Source organism: Chanodichthys erythropterus, chromosome 17, assembly GCF_024489055.1.
Source record: "Chanodichthys erythropterus isolate Z2021 chromosome 17, ASM2448905v1, whole genome shotgun sequence".
In the NCBI taxonomy this organism is placed as follows: Eukaryota; Metazoa; Chordata; class Actinopteri; order Cypriniformes; family Xenocyprididae; genus Chanodichthys; species Chanodichthys erythropterus.
The window spans coordinates 9,561,178-9,580,448 of record NC_090237.1 but is presented as its reverse complement, the minus strand read 5'-3'; the positions used below and the strand labels follow the sequence as shown (position 1 = coordinate 9,580,448).

General features: G+C 38.4%; 2 protein-coding genes across 2 annotated transcripts; one reads left to right on the top strand and one right to left on the bottom strand.

Moving 5' to 3' along the window:
- The first annotated feature begins 1,262 nt into the window (after positions 1-1,262).
- fkrp (fukutin related protein) lies at positions 1,263-3,876 on the top strand. The gene has a single exon (XM_067365813.1). It carries the CDS (start codon positions 1,521-1,523, stop codon positions 3,129-3,131), a length of 1,611 nt encoding a protein of 536 aa, XP_067221914.1. The 5' UTR covers positions 1,263-1,520; the 3' UTR covers positions 3,132-3,876.
- A 1,825-nt stretch (positions 3,877-5,701) lies between these two features.
- Positions 5,702-18,396, bottom strand: slc1a5 (solute carrier family 1 member 5). Its single transcript, XM_067364864.1, has 8 exons — positions 17,510-18,396; positions 11,473-11,515; positions 11,302-11,364; positions 10,086-10,252; positions 9,763-9,996; positions 8,318-8,512; positions 8,083-8,217; positions 5,702-7,904 (listed from the first exon to the last, which is right to left on the bottom strand). The coding sequence occupies exons 1-8, from the start codon at positions 18,046-18,048 to the stop codon at positions 7,667-7,669; spliced, it is 1,614 nt and encodes a 537-aa protein (XP_067220965.1). The 5' UTR covers positions 18,049-18,396; the 3' UTR covers positions 5,702-7,666.
- Between the last annotated feature and the right edge of the window lie 875 nt (positions 18,397-19,271).

The following is a 19,271-nucleotide window of genomic DNA, read 5'->3' as shown; positions in this document are numbered from 1 at the left end:
TGTCAACATAATATATAACAATACAATATATACGGTATGATTTTACCTCAAAATCCAACGTTTTGACACAAAAATGATAACTGCAAATCCACGTTTCTCTGCCTGGAGTCCAGCTGTTTCTTTGAATTTCAGAGATCAATTTATTTCTGTAGCTTTCGGCAGTCTTTAAATATATATCTCAGGTTTTGTATCAAAGCTATTTGTACAGACAATCAAAAACTCTTTCCCGTTTTGGAAGTGTTTTGTGTGTTTTTCACGGCATTCACGCTGAGAACCAATGCTGCCGATCAGTCTTTGTGCCACTCAGTGGGCGTGACCGCAGTTGTAACGGTCGACGGTGGCGTCACGTGCATACACTCTATTTTTAATGTTATCTAAATATTTTGTTTCTAAATATAATGTTTCTAAATAATATTTTATGTTCTAAATATTATAATTTATATTTATAATGTATTATTCGAATTTAATCCATCTTTGTTTTTGTTGTTACTACAAAATTGCAGAGAAACAAAAAATTAAATTGTAATGAATAAAGTAAAAAATAATCTTGCTTACAGATAACACATGTTAAAAATAGACAGTGAAGCGTTATATATTTTTTAAACCTATGTTACCGCTAAAGCCCGCCCATTTGAGAACTGAAGCACTGCGTAATTTGTCATTCTACCCGCTCGTTCTCTTTCTATGGGATTGATTGAAGCGACCCAGTAGTGTAGCTTCCTGCCATATTGTGATCTTCTCTCAGGCTTCCTTTGCTCATTTCCGAATCAGCATGGGGAAGAATTGCAAGAATACCGTGCAGACAGTCTGCTGATGAGGAAAATGTTGAATCAACCGTAAAATGTTAGTTTTCACAATCGTGATTTCTACCGCTTTGCATAATGACGTGAATATGTGTATGCTTTTAAGATCAGAGGCTACATAGATCTAGCCTACACGAATCGATGATTGTAGGCTTGTTAAGGTTGAATTTTGCATGCATGTTCTATATTTGTAGGAACCTGTCTCAAGTGATCAAATGAGAGTTTTTCAAATACATGAATGTAGGTTATCTAGATTGCATCTCTAATTGGGACAGCAGATTTGAGCGTATTTCTAGGTCATCTTTGTTGGCTAGACTTAGTAATGACGACTAATAGGCTTTTTGTAATACAAACTTGATCTGGATTTTTCAAACAATAAGTTTGTACTTTGATATGCTTATTAAATGTTTATTAAAATGTTCTCTTTTTGTCTCCATGTATAGCATTAATGGACTGTGATGAACTAAAGGCGTTCGAGTTGAATATGGAATCTGTCCCATCAGTCTTTTTTAATGGATGGAATCAGCCGAAACTGATCTGGTCGCAGAAGATGCTTCATCAAATATTTACTTCAAACTTTGCTTTCTTTTTGACCAAATCAGAATGTTAATGTTCAAGATTTTAGGAATTTGGACAAGTCAAGATTATCTGTCCTCTCTCTATTTAAGATTTCAGTTACTGTATGTGCCATAAAAGCATACAACAATAAGAGCCATAATGCGTATCAGCTTTTGCCAGGCTCTGTTAACTGGAGCAATAATTTTGAACTTGCTCATCCTATATTATGTCTCGCGGGCCCAGCAGCAGATGATGGAGAAGCGTCGGGAACAAGGTAAGGGCTTAAAGAAAGCCTCTCTTCCTGTGCCAGGACTGGGAGCTATGGGTAATCTGGTTGGTGGAAGCATAGTTGGAGGCGTCAAATTGGGAGGTCTTGAGGGCAACATGCGTGGCCCACGCGTCACAATCGTTGTTCGCGAATTTGAAGACTTTGAGAACCATGTTGGTGATGTTGCTCGCTCTTTTTTGCGCCAGAGACCAGAGTTACCCTTCCTTGCTGTAGCCGAAAATCCACCATACCCTCCTTTGGCTCTTCCCGAGGGAGCCCGGCTCCTGGTGTTGTCGCCGAGCCCTGACCAGCCTCCACAAACTCATCGTCCAGAGTTCAACGTGCAGACGGAATTTGCTTTATTAGTTCCTGATGGTGTAGAGCTGGACCACGGCCGACAAATTGAGCGTCTTATTCGGGAGCTGGAAGGGGAAGGTGGCGGGCCGGTCCGACTGGTTGCTGCTCCAGTGCTGACACGCTCGGCTGTGCAGTGCCTGCACCTTCGGGTTAATCTGCGGGAATGGACCGCCACCTACACCCCTGCGGCCTCAGGGAGCAGCGGTAGCGTCTGCACAGCCCTGCAGGGAGACGCCGTGGTTCTTATCCGTACCGAAGACCTCTTCAATCTCTCGGTTCCTTTAGGTCGCCCCCTGATGTCTTCCTTGTTTGTCCAAACATCTCTGCGGGGATGGAAGGTCAAGCTCCTGGAGGGACCTTCGTTCTCCGCCAGTCATCGGCCGCTGTTTAGCTCTGCACACAACCAGTGGAAGGCGGATAGTCGCCTGAAAGATGCCACCAATCACCTCATGCGCAGCTTTGGCCTGAAACGTGTAGTGTTGCCTGATGGTCGAGATCAATGGTTTGGCTGCAGTAAAGAGACGCCACGATGTTTCGGCACAGTGCGTGACGACACACCAGAATACCTTTACGTAGAGCGCTGGACTCCACCCTGCTGCTTGCGTGCCCTCCGAGAGACCACTAAATATGTTGTCAACATCTTGGAGAGCTCTGGCGTGCGTTACTGGCTGGAAGGGGGTTCTTTGTTGGGAGCTGCCCGACACCAGACCGTAATTCCATGGGACTATGATGTAGACTTGGGCATCTACTTGGAGGACGTTCCGAATTGCGACTACCTTAAGAACTTGGACTCGGGCTCACTGGTGGATGCTAACGGCTATGTATGGGAGCGAGCGGTCGAGGGTGACTTCTACCGTGTGCAGTACAGTGAAGCAAACCATTTACATGTAGACTTGTGGCCCTTCTATCCCCGTAATGGAGTTATGACCAGGGACACTTGGACTGAGCACAAACAAGACGTGGAGTTCCCAGAACATTTCCTGCAACCCCTGGTGCCACTGCAGTTTGCTGGCATCACCGCTTATGGTCCGAACAACCACCATGCTTTCTTGGAACTCAAGTTTGGGGAGGGGGTTATTGAGAACCCCCAGTACCCCAACCCTTCCAAGAAAAGGCTGGACAAGAGTCGCATGTTAGGATCGTAGCAAGCAGTAACTCGATTTGACACAATTGCGTAATACTGCATTTCTGACATTTAAAAATCTTTGGACATTTTGAACTTTGTAGAGTATTACAACCAGACTAAATGTCTCTGTCTGTATCTGAACACTTGAATGTTAGTATTTCTTGCCAATTTTATTTATTATATGTGTGTGTTGTGGTCTGCTGAGTCATGAATCTTTAAATAGTCTAAATATACTGTATGAAACAATGGTAATAAAAGTTCTGGAAGTCTAAGTATGTAATTTCTACACTGCTGAATCCCAGGAATGTCAAAATGGTGTAAAGGTCATGTTTTGTTTTTGTTTTTTTTGTTAAAATACATGGTATTAATATATCCATTTCTATAGTAATTAAACACAAAACAAAAGTTAGAATTTTTAAACTGATTGCCAGAGAAACACTTTTTTTTTTCTTTTCTTTTTTTTTAAAGCCTGCATCATGGAAAACTGATTCATGTTTGTAGGTCCACAAGTGAACCATATAATAAACAACCCAGGCAGCTCATTAAAACCTTAAAATGACTTTGCTGCTTTTCATATGTATGGTCATCATTATACCACTATGAACTGTAGAGTGTAGGATGTTTTCTTTGACATACGAGATGTTTAAGCTGATGTTGAAAGGCTAGAATGCAAGAGAGGGTGGGTAAATCTGAAAAAATAGCTACTGTTTTATGCACCTATTCACTTTATTAATGATACTTGCACCAGGTAATTTAGACTGATGTTGTTGGGTTTTTTTTTATGCCATATGAATTGTTTTGTTTCATTTTCATATAAATAAACATGTTGCATGATTAAAAAACTTTACACTTTTGATATTTAATTTTTTTTTTTTTTTTTTTTCCTGTCAGACTTTTTTACCTACACTGTTGTTGAATTGAACTCCTCTTTAACTGTTTTCTTTTGTTGTTTTGTTTGATTTGGTTTTGGCACCGTGTGTTTCACAAATGTACTTCGTAATGTTCACTATAGTACATTACATATGTAAATGCATAAAAACAACATTTACCACTTGTTGTGTCTTAACATGTTAGTGCATTTTAAAATGTCTGGAAATGAACCACATGGACTTACTTTTGAGTTTTTAATTTGGTGTTCATGGTTTTAGATATAGCAGGAAATATAGTTACTGTAAAATATACCACAAGGTGGCGCAGTAGGCCATGAAGTCTTCAAACATGCTGAACAATACATTCTAATTCTGATAATTCATGAATTTTAAATCAAACCAAGACATTAATAAGCTGAAGAGCCTAATGACCAGCTGACTATACATTATCATGCTTATTAAAGGGCTTCTTTCCAAATAAATAAATGCACTAACATAATTTGAGTCATGAAATTTAAATTAGAGTTGAAATTATGTGAGAAGAAAGACTGGATTGATATGAGAAACTAGCACAGCTATATAGAAATAAACATGATATAGACAATAAGAAATATGATAACCAAACAAGTGGTTATCCTTTGGTTAGTTGAAAAATCCTCTAGCACCCAATATGTACATCATTTTAGGGATTTTCCCAGACAACTTTTCATGGTGTGGCCAATATAGGCACAATAATGGGCTTGAGGTATGAGCCCCAAATGGGTTTGTCCATGGGATTCATGTCGGCCCTATCTGAATTAGCCCCAGTATGAGCCCCAAATTGGGTTGTCCATGGGTCTCATATCAGCACTATCTGAATTAGCCCTAGTATAGGCCCCAAATGGGGTTGTCCATGGGTTCTATGTTGGCCCTGTCTGAATAAGCCACAATATGGGTTTGTCCATTGGTTTCATGCCGGCCCTATCTGAATTAGCCCAACTATGGGCTCCGAATGGGTTTTCCATGGGTTTCATGACGGCCCTTTTTGAATTAGCCCCAGTATGGGCCCAAAAGGCATTTCTTTCCATGGGTTCCATGTCAGCCCTATCTGAATAAGCCCCAGTATGGGCCCCAATTACATTTTTTAACATGGGTTCTATGGGTTTCATGTCGGCCCTGTGTAAATTAGTCCCAGTATGGGCCCTAAATGGGTTTGTGGATGGGTTTCATGTCAGTCCTTTCTGAATAAGCCCCAGTATGGGCCCCACATGGGTTTGTGGATGGTTTTCATGTCAGCCCTTTCTGAACAAGCCCCAGTATGGGCCCCAATTACATTTTTTAACATGGGTTCTATGGGTTTCATGTCGGCCCTGTGTAAATTAGCCCCGGTATGGGCCCTAAATGGGTTTGTGGATGGGTTTCATGTCAGTCCTTTTTGAATAAGCCCCAGGATGGCCCCCAAATGCATTTTTTTTACATGGGTTCTATGGGTTTCAAGTCAGCCCTGTGTAAATTAGCCCCATTATGGGCCCTACATGGGTTTCAGAGTAGCTTTATTATCATTTCAGCTCTATACAGCCTGTACACCATGTTTGTCTGTAGTTTCTATGTTTGCCCTGTCTGAATTAGCCCCCAAACCCACTTGGGGCCCATATACATTGGCCCCACCATGTAGTGTCAGCTGGGAACTCATAAGACAGACAACATCACAAGTTTATTTATTTAAAAAAAAAAAGTCTTTATTCTGCAGTCAGTGTGGAGTACATTCACTAGTTCTCTTAACAGTACTCTTTGACTCTGCTGATGACATCATCAAGCAACCATTTATGATACAACCACCCGTTAAACCCACACATATCCGCATCAACAGGGCAGCTATGCTACAGCCACCTGGAATGAAAAGCCTTTACAGTACTGCATGTACTGCAGGCTTTTAATGGAGTGAAATCCGTCAGCAGAACAGATGTTTGATTTTAAATAATACACGTGATTTGAAATACATCTTGAGCACTAACAGAACAGAAAAGAAATGATAGACTGATAATAGTGCAGATTACAAGCACCAGACACCCTATTAAAATGTTGGTGAGTAAATACAAGAAAAAAAAAAAAAAAAAAAGAAAGATTAATGTTTATCTTTGGTCGGATTTAACTGCACACCGATCAACTGCGACTCAAACTTAAGTGATTTCTACAGAAATTAGATATGTCGACTTTCTTCTCATTATTGAAAAACATTTGGTCAACATACAGTACACTGGTGAACATCTTGCACCCTGTCACCCGATACTTTCCTTCTGCTGGTGTGTTTAGGTTAAACATATAAAACATTTCTAAAAAAATAAAAATAAAATTAGAATAAAAGTAATTCAGTTCAACTGCTAGTTACGGTTAAACATTCACCGGTAAATGGTATTAACAGAATTTTCTGCCTGATTCCTCCTCATAAAATTCAATACCTTCAGAAAATGGCAGGCATTTCATATTTGTGCTCTTCTCCAAATAACATGCATAGAAAAAAAGAAAAAAACAAACAAAACAAAAACCAACCAGATCTCAGAAGTACACTTTTAAAAAGCAAACAATTGTATACTTCATTTCTGTATATATATATTTTTTTTTTACAAAAGGATATGCAAACAATATTTTTTACACTAATTCTTTAAGCAAACAAAACAAAACAAAAAAAAGATTCTGAGCAAAACAGAGAAAGTCCACAGTGTTTGTAACACATCTAACTTCCTACACCCCATGAAGAAGCATTATTCCAGAATCCAAAATCTCACTTCCAGTCCGGATTCATGCTCTAATCTATGGCTTTCTTCTGAAAATGGAAACAATACACCTCTTGACCACAGATAGTTGCTTATCAACCAGCACACAGAGAACTCTCTCATCTACAGGTTTCCACAGCCTTATCTGAACAGCCTTGCAGCTTTAAGACACAAGACATAACTTGCTAGTGTTCACGTCTGATCAAGTTGACCCCAAAGAGGACGTCACAAAACATAATGGTGTCTGCATAAAGACAAAAGATGCAGAAGGCAAGATGTCAGCACTTAACTGTGTTAAGTTATAAAGTTTAGGCTTCCTACATCTTTCTTTTGGCCCCTGAGTTCAGTGAAGGTATCAGCACCTTTTAGATGGACCAACATCTGAGGAGCCTGAGGTCTTTTAAAGGGAATCCGCATGAACGAGGTAATTCAAAATGCCATAACGGAACAGCACGCCACCTAAAGCGTATTATTTGGTGCGCTGATTAGACAGTGAAGGATGCAGAGGTTCTTGCGGGTACTTTGGCTTTTTAAAGAGATGTTTTTCATGAAAAAGGTGTTGAGAGAAATCTGAGTTTTAATTTAGGAGCATATATTAAGAAGTATTAAGCCATGTATAATAATATTTTAAAAGGCCGGACTGACTTTTTGTATATTTAAAAAGAGTAATGAAAAAGAAAAAAAAAAAGTTCCAAAATGTCTGACCAGCATCTAATAAATAATTGTTCAAGCATTTTTCCATCTAAATGTGCATACGTTTTGGCAGACTCTTTTCACAAGAGCTGGGTATAGAGGAGGGTCAAAAGCATGTAGTCTTTGTCCTGTGTTAATTTAAACCAGCATCTCTCCCATGGTCACTGCGTAGATGCAGAGACTGATTTAGTGAGATCAGGCAGGTAGGGAAGGAAAGTTTGTTGAAATACTGTGCAATTCTACATAACGGACTCCTTGTCACTGGGTTTAGGTCCAGCGACCTCTTCCAATTCAAAGTTTCCCTGTTTCTCGATGAGTGGAGAGCTTTCTGGCCTGGAGGCGGGGTCTTCTTCCTCCACTCGCACCTTACTTAGCTCCACTCCCTCCTTTTTACTGGAAGTGCGATCCACGAAATACTGCAGAAGACCTGCTCCGTAGGCGTCACCTTCAACATTGATGACGGTGCAAGTGCGATCGCTAAATGAAGAAAAAAAATACAGAAAAGACAATAATTATCCTCATGGTTTGAAAAAATGAGAATGAGGAAACAATATAATATAATCCATCCTTGTTCTCCTCCCTATCAGCTATCCTTTCAGTCTTACCACACCATCTTTCTCTTTAACCCACAAAATCATCTAAACCAGATACTCACACAAGCCAGTCCACAGCCAAGATGAGCGACAGATCGTTGGTGGGCAGCCCCACTGATTCCAAAATGATGGCCAGCGTCAGCACCCCTCCAGCAGGGATCCCAGCAGCTCCCACGCTAGACGCCGTCGCAGTCACGCTATAAAGGAGATTAAAAAAATAAATAAAAAAATCAGTCTACAAACGTCTTCCAACTAAGCAGAGTACGGAGGTAACTAAAAGACATCCAATGAACTCACAGGATGGTGATGACCTGGACAAAGTCCAGTGGGATCCCGTTAAGCTGAGCGATGAACACCGCAGCTACACACTGGAAGCAGGCGGCTCCGTCCATGTTGACGGTTGCTCCGATGGGCAGGATGAAGCGGCTGATATGCTTAGACACACCGTTGTTCTCCTCCACACATTTCATCATTAGGGGCAATGTGGCAGAGCTGATCAGAAAAGCTGATGGTTATTTCCTGCTTAATTCTGCATATGCAATACTCATTTAATAAATCAAATCAAAACAAGGCGAGTAATCAAACTTAAATTGGTTTAATAATACATCAAATCTAGGAATCTGATCACAAGTGGTCACAGGAGACAGCTGTGGTGCATGATACTTCCAGGAGTGACAGTCTCAGCAGACCTCTTGTGTTAAGATCCAAGATGGACGTAAATATCAGGTTTTATACAGACTTAGTCTTAAAAAGAGGTTCTATAAAGGACCTATGCATAAATGTTTTATTTAAAATGTATTGCTATATAAAACCACTGCATATACAATTTTTAAAATGTATTTGTGATAAAATTTGTATGTTTTTCAGGGTCCATCTTCAAAATGCGTCCTTAAAAGTTTGTCCCGATAAAAAAAACGACGTCTCACGTAACATTTCCAATGCACAAAAGGTTTATAGTGAAAAAATGTTCTTCAGATAAAGGTTCATCATGATCCCATAAGGGGCTCTTCACACTGGAGGAACTTTTTCATAGTTCCTGTAACTAATGGCGGAAGTAGCCACTTTTTGGCGTGTTCGCACCACAGGAACCGGACATAATCTTAATTCTACGAATGCCTTTTGGGGGAAATAAATTAGCTCCTACTTCAGAGTAGGGTCTAACTCAGCACAACAGGTGCGCTGATTGGCTGAAAACATGCGAAAATCTGGAACCTACCATTTTTAAAAAGCTGTGTGTAAACAATTTATAGCCTATATATTTACTCCACAAACATGGAAAACAGTGATAGAAGGATCGACGCCAAAGTCCAGGCATTTCTCAACCTTTAAGCTAAGTAGGAAATCCAACAAGATTTTGAAGGGACCAAGTGAAACATGATTATGTATATCTGCTCAGCTAGCAACAATGGGCATCAACTACATGGTAAATGCAATAATATTTTATTGTATACGGTTTACCTTTTTTAACAGTTTTATCTAAGACATATGAGATTATAGTGTTAAACAACTGGTGAAGACGGAGAATGTGAGAGCTGTGTGCTCAAGCTCCAGCTAGGACATAAGTGACAGTTTCTACTGGGAGTGTGAATGCAACCAGAAAAATGGTTCTAACATAAAATTCTCGGGGGACTGCCCTGGTGGGCATCCCAGTGCCCCAAGAATAACTACCCAGTGCCAAAACCCAAATAGATGCCATAAAGAACCTTTATTTTGAAGAGTGCAAGTAGGTGCTGTTTATTTACCTAGATGAGGTTCCAAAAGCAGTAGCCAAAGCGGTGACCAATCCCAGCAAGAAAGTGTAGGGGTTCTTCCGTGTAATCACAAAGTAAATGAGCGGGAGGATGAGGAGACCGTGGATGGCATGGCCAATAACGCAGCAGGCGATGTACTTCCCAAGGCTGGCGAACAGCAAGCCAACATCCTCCATTTCCACAATCTTAGCAGCAACCAGGAACATAATACCCAGTGGTGCATACCTTCAGACAGGAAGACATTGAGATATGGTGATCCACAAATTGGGAACAAACATCAATAAAAACAATAAAAGCACATGACGTTCCCTTACCACATGATCCAGGAGACCAACACCATGGTGGCCTCATTGAAAGAGTTGAAGAACTTAATAAGGATCTCTCCTTCCTCTCCAAGTTTCCTCAAAGCCACCCCAAATACCATAGCAAACACGATGAGACCCAGGATGTTCATGCCATCCACATCTGAGCCAACTGGAACCTAAAATAAAACACATAAATGACTGAAATCAAGGGGGGAAAAAAGAAAAGTTTTTTTTTTTTTTTTTAATGACATTAAACCACTAATATTTATATTATATGTTTTATAATACACTTCTAGAATATAAAAAAATAGCATTAAATAAAATAAAAAATAAAAAATTCATTGAATATTTATATATGTTAACAATGAGATTATGTGTTTTTTATAATCAATTAACACTGCTTTTGTCATTTTTTACAAAAAAAGTCTTTCGGTTTAACCAAAAATTCGGTTTTACCGAATGACACTTTTGGTAATACCAAATGACGATATTTTCATCTAGCTAGCTAGTTAGCTTGATAGCTAGATAATGAAAGACAATCAAACATCTTATATTTAGTACAAGTTTTTAAAATATTACAACATTTTCCATGTTTTATAGCGGTTGTACCAAATGACCTGATGTTTTGGGACATGCGCATGAACAGTGAAAACATTACATTTTCCAAAATGCTCCGTTTATATTAGTTACTCCGATTTACATCAACGAAATTCATTTTCCCGGACATTCATTCTCAAAGCAACGACTTCTACACATAATTTTAATCACATTTTGCACTATGTTGATATATGATGTTATAAAATCATGTCAGAATAAAAATATATACATTTTAAGATATTGCAATCACAGATGAAATGGCTGTATTGGCCTTTGGACGGTTATGAGCTTTTGACACTTCAAAATCTTTAAAATACCTTTATATGTCGCAAAATATAATTAAAACTTTTTGGATTCAATAAAAGAGATCAAGTTGTACTACCTTACATACTTTGGATGTCATATTTTTGTTTTTTATTATTATTATTATTAAGGCAAAAAAAAAAAAAAAAAAAAAATACCCGTCACGTCATTGACCCATATACATATTTTTTTTTTATCTATGTATTAATAGAATATTTTTGTAATAAATGTTTTTATATTAGATATATTTATAGAAATATATTTATTATTTATACAAAAATCTGGACTTTCAAAACAATCCTAGGGTAAATCTGGGACCTGGTACCTTTTCCATGGAGAAGATGGTCGAGTTGGTCTCATTTTTCACAAACTTGTAACCAGTGGCATACTGTGAAGAAGAAATGTTCAGAATCATCAAATAATCACGTCACATAAAAACATAAAACACATAAAACACGTCTGCTTTTCATGTTAAACCAAATCTTGTTAAACCTACCGACTGAAAGGCAGCTGATACCAGGTTCGATGGGAAGATATTTCTGAAAGAAGAAGACAGGAAGGAATTATATAACTGACAGTCTCAAACCAGATATAAATAAATCGGCCAATTAAATCAAACAAATCCTAACTAGTTAAATGTCAGAAGTTTGTTTTCATATCTTGCAGTGAATAAAACCCAAAGTATACTAAAGTTTACGCGTTCACTAGGGCATGTGACAAATGTTGATATCAGCATAGTACAAATGCCTTGAAGATATTTGCACTAATTAGTTGGTTCACAAGGTGGCAACACTGTATTGCTGTTCTGAAAGGCTATGCATTTGGTTGTATGTATAAGCTAAGCATTCACATCAAAACTGAAGTATATTTTGAGCATTAGCAAACACAATTCAGAGCAAGGTAGTAAGAGAACAAAGATCCAATTCTAGCCACAGTTTCAGCCCACCGGCAATAAAAATCCTCACAGTCCTGACCAGCCAATCCCTGAGCGGCCTGATGTGGAAATATCTTGGGAGAATTTAGTCCGATTATATCCCTCCACTAATCCCTATTCCACACATTACCTTCTACCCCATAACCCCATTCCCTCCAATGGAGAAGAACTAGATGAGCACTAGGACCTGCCTGGAGATAGGGATTAATGACAAACACAGACATTCAGGAATATTCTGGTATCCCTGACCTTAATATGATCTGTGTACATAAAAAAAAATTGGGTGTAAAAATAATGCCTGGTATGATGTTAATATGACCTGTGTGCCACTTTTTATCCCAGTGAAACCACAAAAACAGCTATGCTTGAGTTACATCTTCAAAAAAGGCAAGTAAAAAGCACCATTACAGACTTGATTCTGAACACGTATGGAATCTGTTGCCCATAGGGAACTTTCCAATAAATCGCTATCATTCCCAGCTAACACCTAAAGAAGTCTGGAAGGTGTCAGGAGACGAGTGCTATCGTAAAATAGTACAGCTGAAGCAAGATGAGACTGGAAAACCTAGAGAAGAACAACTTCAAAATTGCTGTGCTGTGCAACAGGCTGCTTCCCAGACAGCAGGGTACTGCCAAACACCTATGCCAGGGGTTGTTCTCTCCTCGAATTTCCCTTGTCTGAACATTCAGAGGACAGCAAGAACTTAAAATACAGTACATGCAAAAACCTTAATGAAACCCAAAAACACCAGAGGAACCTGCATAGCAACACTGGCATGACCAGTTTACACCATTGAAATATTTGATTACTGACGCACTCAAATGTTGTCACAGGTTTCCAAAGCATTGCATTGAAATCCCAGTGAGCTGGGTGGGACGAGCTCTATTTAGGCATCATTTACAAATAATAATACCACGCAACGACAAATATGTCAACAATTTAATGACTCAGTGCATTCCAAGTATGACTGGTAGGCGTGATTGTAGTTCCTTCGTTCTACAAAGGCGTGTAAAAAAAGGTACACGCATCAAACAGGACCTTATTGAAACGTGGCACTGCACACACCTTGTCAAAGATTCATCTCAAGTCCGGTGTTTGTTGACATATTAAAAGTAACTATTAACAGATAAATATAACTACACAATGAATTTGCCCTGTCTAAAATAAACTTTCACAAAGTATACACAAAAAAGGCCATGCTGGGGGGAAAAGTGTGAATTTCATAATCACTGTACACAAAGCATGCACTAATTCACCCAGAAATGAATCATTTACTGACCCTCATGACATTCCATGATGCATCGGACTTGCTTTCTTCAGAAGAACACAAAAAAGAAATTTTGCAGAATGTTCAAGCTGTTCTTTTCCATACTATGAAAGTGATCATAGCTGTCAAGCAATATTTCAGTGAATTTACTTAAATTTTAGTCTGTTCTAGAGGTCTGCCGATTAATCGGCACCAATAACCAATTGCTGGAACAACAGTTTTTCAGTGTTGCGTCCATTGATGGAGGGACGGTACGAGAGCGACCTCTTGAGGCGAAATCACTGATGTCTCATGGAGTTTGTTTTGACACACAAGACAGATACAGATATAAAACACAGATAACGAATTTATTCAAACGGTTAAAACGATGTGAAAAAAACACACACAAGTCCAACCCAAATGTTTAATATCACGTTTGTTACCATCTGTTTGCATTAGTTTATATCCAGCTGGTCACTTTTATACATTCGTTATCCAGCCAAGTTCCATATTTAAAAGACGTAAGAAAGCAAATTGGCACATTCATGCAGCCATAAGAAACATTAAATCAGAAACACATCCAACTTCAGTTCCTTTTTTATCATCACTTATTTTGTTATTTTTTTCTAAAAATTAAAGTAAATAAAATGGGAGAGTATACATACAATCAGTGTTGCCAAATTCATGGTTTTTCCACTGAATTGGGGTTCAACACTGTTGCCGCGGGTTGTAGTGACCCCAAATAACATGATATGTAGCCCCTGAAATACAAATTTTACAAAAAAACGCGTAGACCGCGTTTGGGCTCATTTTGGGCTAGTTTTTTTAGTAGCAATTGGGTGGGTTTTGTTATGAAAACATGGCAACCCTGCATACAATATACATACGCATCTAATTTCAATGCTATGGCCTTTGTGTAGATGTTTAAAGGTGGCCATCTAGTGGTCCAACCTAGTTATCGTAAAATCCACTATTGGTCGACCACTAGTCTGTTCGACACAAACCAAACAACATGGCTTGAAAAGATGAGAAATGTAGCGCACGAGTTGTGCGGATCACTACTATTTTGGTTTTTGGTCGCTTTTGGCATTCAACGGCTCATTCACTGGAAAAGATCAGCGTGAACATTTTTTTAAAAACTGCTATTGTGTTCCACAAAGAAAGAAGGTCACATAGGTTTGCAACATCAAGACTCGCTTAACTTTTAAGATAAACTACATCTTTTGCATAATACAGGGGAATGAGGGCTTGTTCCACCACATGCTGTCAGGGTCTTGCCTTAGCATTAAACCTGATAAGGCAACACAACTACAGATAACAGCTGACACAAGTTTAAACTTAGAAAACAGACGCTAGAACGTGCTGTTTGTAGACTTGCAACAGAAAGACTGTCTGAGTGTGAAATCAGCAGGGTCCACGGTGGTCCTTGCGATTGTATGGCAGGATTTATTCACAGTGAAACCCAAAGAGAGAGTACCCTTTGATGGATGACACGAGTTACATCAGCTGTCTCATGTTTGCATGAGTTTGCACGTGCGTGTTGCCCTCATGTGGCAAGCATACGCTGCCTCATTGACTCGCCCTGGAGACACAAAGGAGTAACACTACAAATGTTTCAGTTGGCTTTAAATTAGGAACCGCAACACCTGTAGACAAAATCCTTTTTCTTTGAACGATAGCTTCTGTATCCTGAGGAGCTGGTCAAAAGTACGAAACAAGGAAATGACGAGGAAGCACGCGGAAACAAAAAATAGCTCGTCTGTTATGGTTGGGAAAAAAAACACACACACACAAAAAAAAAAAAAAACTATTTTGGTGAAAACTTATGATTTATAAGTTATTAAACTGCATTAACCTAAAGCAGCCCCAATGCTGGTATAAAACAGGCTTTGGCCGTTTAGCTCCTTCGGTATTGTGGGAACAAATGCACGACTGTTAGCAATCGAAACCCTCAACAATTATCAACTATTACTCCTTTAATCTTGAAACCAGAATCCGTAATCAACTGCTATAAACTTAAAGAGAGGAAAGAAACACTACATTTTTATGTCTCCATTTACTCACTCTCAAGTTTTACCAAACCTGTACGAGTTTCTTTCTTCTGTTGAACACGAAAGAAATTAGCTATTGATTTCCATAGTATTTTTACTATGGTATTTTTTTTTCCCTACTATGGAAGTCAATGGCTACCGTCAACTGTTTGGTCACCAACATTCTTCAAAATATCTTCTTTTTAGAAAACTGGAAAATGCTGCCTTCCGAGGACACATTTCAAGGTAGTAAGGCATCAAGGCACGTCCGAATCCAATGTTAGCTTAACTTCCTCTCTCATGAGATACCTTCCTCAGATCGATTTTCGAAGGAAGCATAGATGTATCCTTAGCTGCCTTTGATATCCCACAATCCTGTGCTTTCCATTCTGTGACAGTTGAGCTAGAAAAATAAAGATGGCGTCCGAAAGTTGCGTTTGCTGCTCAGTTTGTGTATAAATGTACGATTTTGATCAACATGTTTCAATTTTGATATCATTTCTATCGAGAAATTACTACTGTAGTAATTAAATATTTGTTTAGTTCTCACCAAAGCTCGCGCTATATTGCTGTAGATCATTAAACTGTTACGCTGCCTCAGAAGTCTGTCCGAAATCAGTTTCGTGAGGTAACTTCATGTACAAACGCTGCCGTACAAGTCATTCTCTTATAAGATAGCGAGGCAACAAGACAGCTACCTAGGTTTTTGGACAAAGCCATAATTTTTGGGTGAACTATCCCTTTAAGGTGACCAGGTTTCTGAAATTATATCTATTACTTAAAAATGGGACAATTTTTGTAAGTAAATAAGATTAAGTATGAAGTTGAAATGACTGTGTGATATGTTTGATTTTTTTTTTTTTAAGCAAAGGTATACAAAACATTTCATCTCTCACTTTGTGGGCCGAGTGACAATTCCAAGGGCATTCCACCAAAAACAGGAAAGCCCTGTTTCTCTTGGGTCAGGTCACCCTAATGTGTGTCAGTGTAAATATTTACATTTTGTAAATATTCTTATTAACATGCATGTCTTGTGTAGTTGTGAGAAGGTTTACAAAAATGTCTTTTTGGTTGTTGTTTACTTGTTTTTGAAGATAAATGAGAACAGAGTGTCCTCTTCACATCATTCTGTAAAACACATGATGAAATTTGACCTGTTTACAGCACGACAAACGGGGCCAAACCCCAAAACCCACCCATAGTCGGTTTTAGGCACGCTTACGGAATGCAAGAGATGTTTGCCTCTGTTCAAAATACATATTTTCTTTAAAAATGTGCATTTATTGTAATTACTAGCGCATCATATAATGCTTAAAAAAATGTGAAGTTACTCTATCTGGTTAAGGAAACCACACACCAAGAAAAGTGAATGGGTTAAGTGCCACATCTATAAACTGACCATCAACCTGCATCCTCTTCAGAACGGATTAACACGTGACGCGCAGCTGATGCAACTCAAGTGTTCGTTACAGCACTCAGATCGTCACGCTATAGATAGTCAAAACAATGTCGCTAAATTAATTTATGATAGTCAATGCAACAATAAGTGGCGTTATTTAAAAAAAAAAAAAAAAAGTGATATTAAAAATAAAAAATAAATAAATAAACATAGCATGCTAAAGGCGGTTCCTGAGCAGTAATGAAATTCATATGGGTGACAGCTCCGATTCAGTTTATGTAGGCAATAGCAGCAACGTTTTTAAACGTATATGTTTGACAACTTCTTGACTCCAGTTACATAATGTGTCACAAATGTATCTACCCATTCTTGTTCATTGACATTGTTACTAAATTTGTTCTTTCCTCTTCCTGTTCAGCAAAGCTGAGCTGGCGCTGAGATGGAGGGGAGTTTGAATCATTTCGGCGAATCGGTTCGTTCGAACAGTCAGCTTAGAAGGGTTCATAGGCACATTATATGCTCTAACATTTTAACAAGGCATGTGCTTTTTACGACTAAGTTGCGTTTTAATAGTGGTGTTTATTGTAATGTTCAAAATGTGTTTGTATTTGAATAAAATGCTATTAATACCAACTTTGTTCGGTATGAGTGTTGATAAAATGCCTGTAAATTACGATTCATTTGTTAAAATGTCTGCTAGTCCGTTTTTGTGCACCGGCTCAATCAAGGAAACTGTTCGTTCACGAAACTGCTTTAGATAATGTCATAGTTTATTCGTCTAAAAGGAAATTTAACAACGGAAAGAGGACTCGTTTCGAGTCAGAATCGTGAAATGTGCGAACACGTGTTCATCGGGGAACAAATTTACGCCACTTTCCGGGCACCCATGACGTCACGTTGTATTTGACAAGTATTTGACTTACCTTATCAAGTCTAGAAACGAATCGATGACTTCTTTGGCTTCGGGAACAGCGCTGTCATCCTGAGTGTTTAAGGATAGTTTTCCCCCGTCATTGACACCTGGCTTAATAATGAACGCCATAATAACGCCGACAGCCGACGAGATCAAAGTTGTCACCAGAAAGAAGAGCATCGCCCAGCCGCCCAGCTTGCCCAGGGCTTTGGGGTCAATGCTGGCAGCGCCGGACACCAGACTGCAGACCACCAGAGGAATAATGATCATTTTAAGCAGGCGGATGAGCAGCTCACCGGGAAACCCGAAGTAAATGATCTGCGTGCGGCTCAAGCCGGCGCTGCGCACGCCGAGCCCGATGAACACGCCGGCGATGACCGCTGACACCGTCAAGATGACCAGCAGATTGGCCATGGCGATCCGTTTCAGCTTCTGCCCGGTGGTCTCCGGCTCGCTCGTCTTGCGGTCACTCAAGCCATTGGCGACGGCTGTGTGCGCTTCACCGTTGGACGTCTTTACATCTTCTATGGAGATCTTTTCTTCCGTCATTGTGGTCTCTGAAGGTGTCCTGATGTTTGGAGAGTGAATGTAGGCGTCTTTGGTGCGAGCTGATTGTCTCTGCTCTCTCTTCGTGTATTACTGGCAGCGTGGAAATGAACTGGTGTAGAAAAGGCGCCTCGGAGAGTACGTCTCCAGTCGACGTCATAGGGGCGGGGCGTGTATGAAAATATAGATACTTCTCTAATATCCTCTCTTGAGACCTTTTTTTATAGTCTATGCTTGAGACCCAGCAAAAAGGTTTTGACATTTGTGCATGGATAAGCGTATAAAAGTTTATATAATAATATACAGTGGCCTTAATAAAAAAAACGTAGACACTTAAAATGTATGAATACCATTAAATAACTATAGAATCAAACAAATAAATGTCAAACCAAGTGGCATTTAAAAAAATAAAAAAAAAAATAAAAATGCACAAGCATGTTTTAATAAATAAAAATTTGGTTTAAAATGATAAAATACTAGGTCAAGATTACAATGACTAAAGTATTGTGACACTTTATGGTTGTGAAACATGTTAATGAATGTGCTGAACTACATATTCTAAAAGTATTTAAATTCTGATAAAAGTTCTTAAATTATTTAATTGCAAAAAAAGTGTGTTTTAAAAGGCAGCTGTCTCTGAGAAAAGCTAGCATTTGTTTGCAGAAGTCATTGATTTAATATTTTGCATCTAATGCAATGACATTCAGACATTTTAATTGTGGCTGAAGTATTTATAATATGTAACAAACTCATCATCTTATTATGTTTAGTTGGTGTTATATGAACATTGTGAGATATTTCTGTCTGTGTCTTATCCATAATATACAGCAAATGAGGTAAAATGTCATAAAAGTTTTCACATTGAACATGTGGAACACTTGCATAAAAATTAGTGCTGTCAAACGATTAATCACATCCAAAAATAAAAGTTTGTGTTTAAATTAATGTGTGTACTATGTATATTTATTATGTGTATATATATATATATATATATATATATATATATATATATATATATATATATATATATATATATATATATATATATATATATATATATATATATATATATTTATATATTATACACACACACACACACACACATGCATGTATATATTTAACAAAAATATTTATATATATAATATAAATTATAAATATTATATATAATAAATATAAATATATATCTATGTAAATATTTCTTAAATATAAACATGTATGTGTATTTA

What these genes read in the sequence shown, in the direction of transcription:
- fkrp (XM_067365813.1), top strand. Translation starts at nt 1,521, where the DNA reads ATGCGTATCAGCTTTTGCCAGGCTCTGTTAACTGGAGCAATAATTTTG.
- slc1a5 (XM_067364864.1), bottom strand. Translation starts at nt 18,048, where the DNA reads ATGACGGAAGAAAAGATCTCCATAGAAGATGTAAAGACGTCCAACGGT. An exon ending in GCTTTTGGAACCTCATCTAG is followed by an intron (nt 8,513 to 9,762) that starts GTAAATAAACAG and finishes TTTTCTGATCAG; the next exon opens with CTCTGCCACATTGCCCCTAA. An exon ending in TTGGCTGTGGACTGGCTTGT is followed by an intron (nt 7,905 to 8,082) that starts GTGAGTATCTGG and finishes TTCTTCATTTAG; the next exon opens with CGATCGCACTTGCACCGTCA.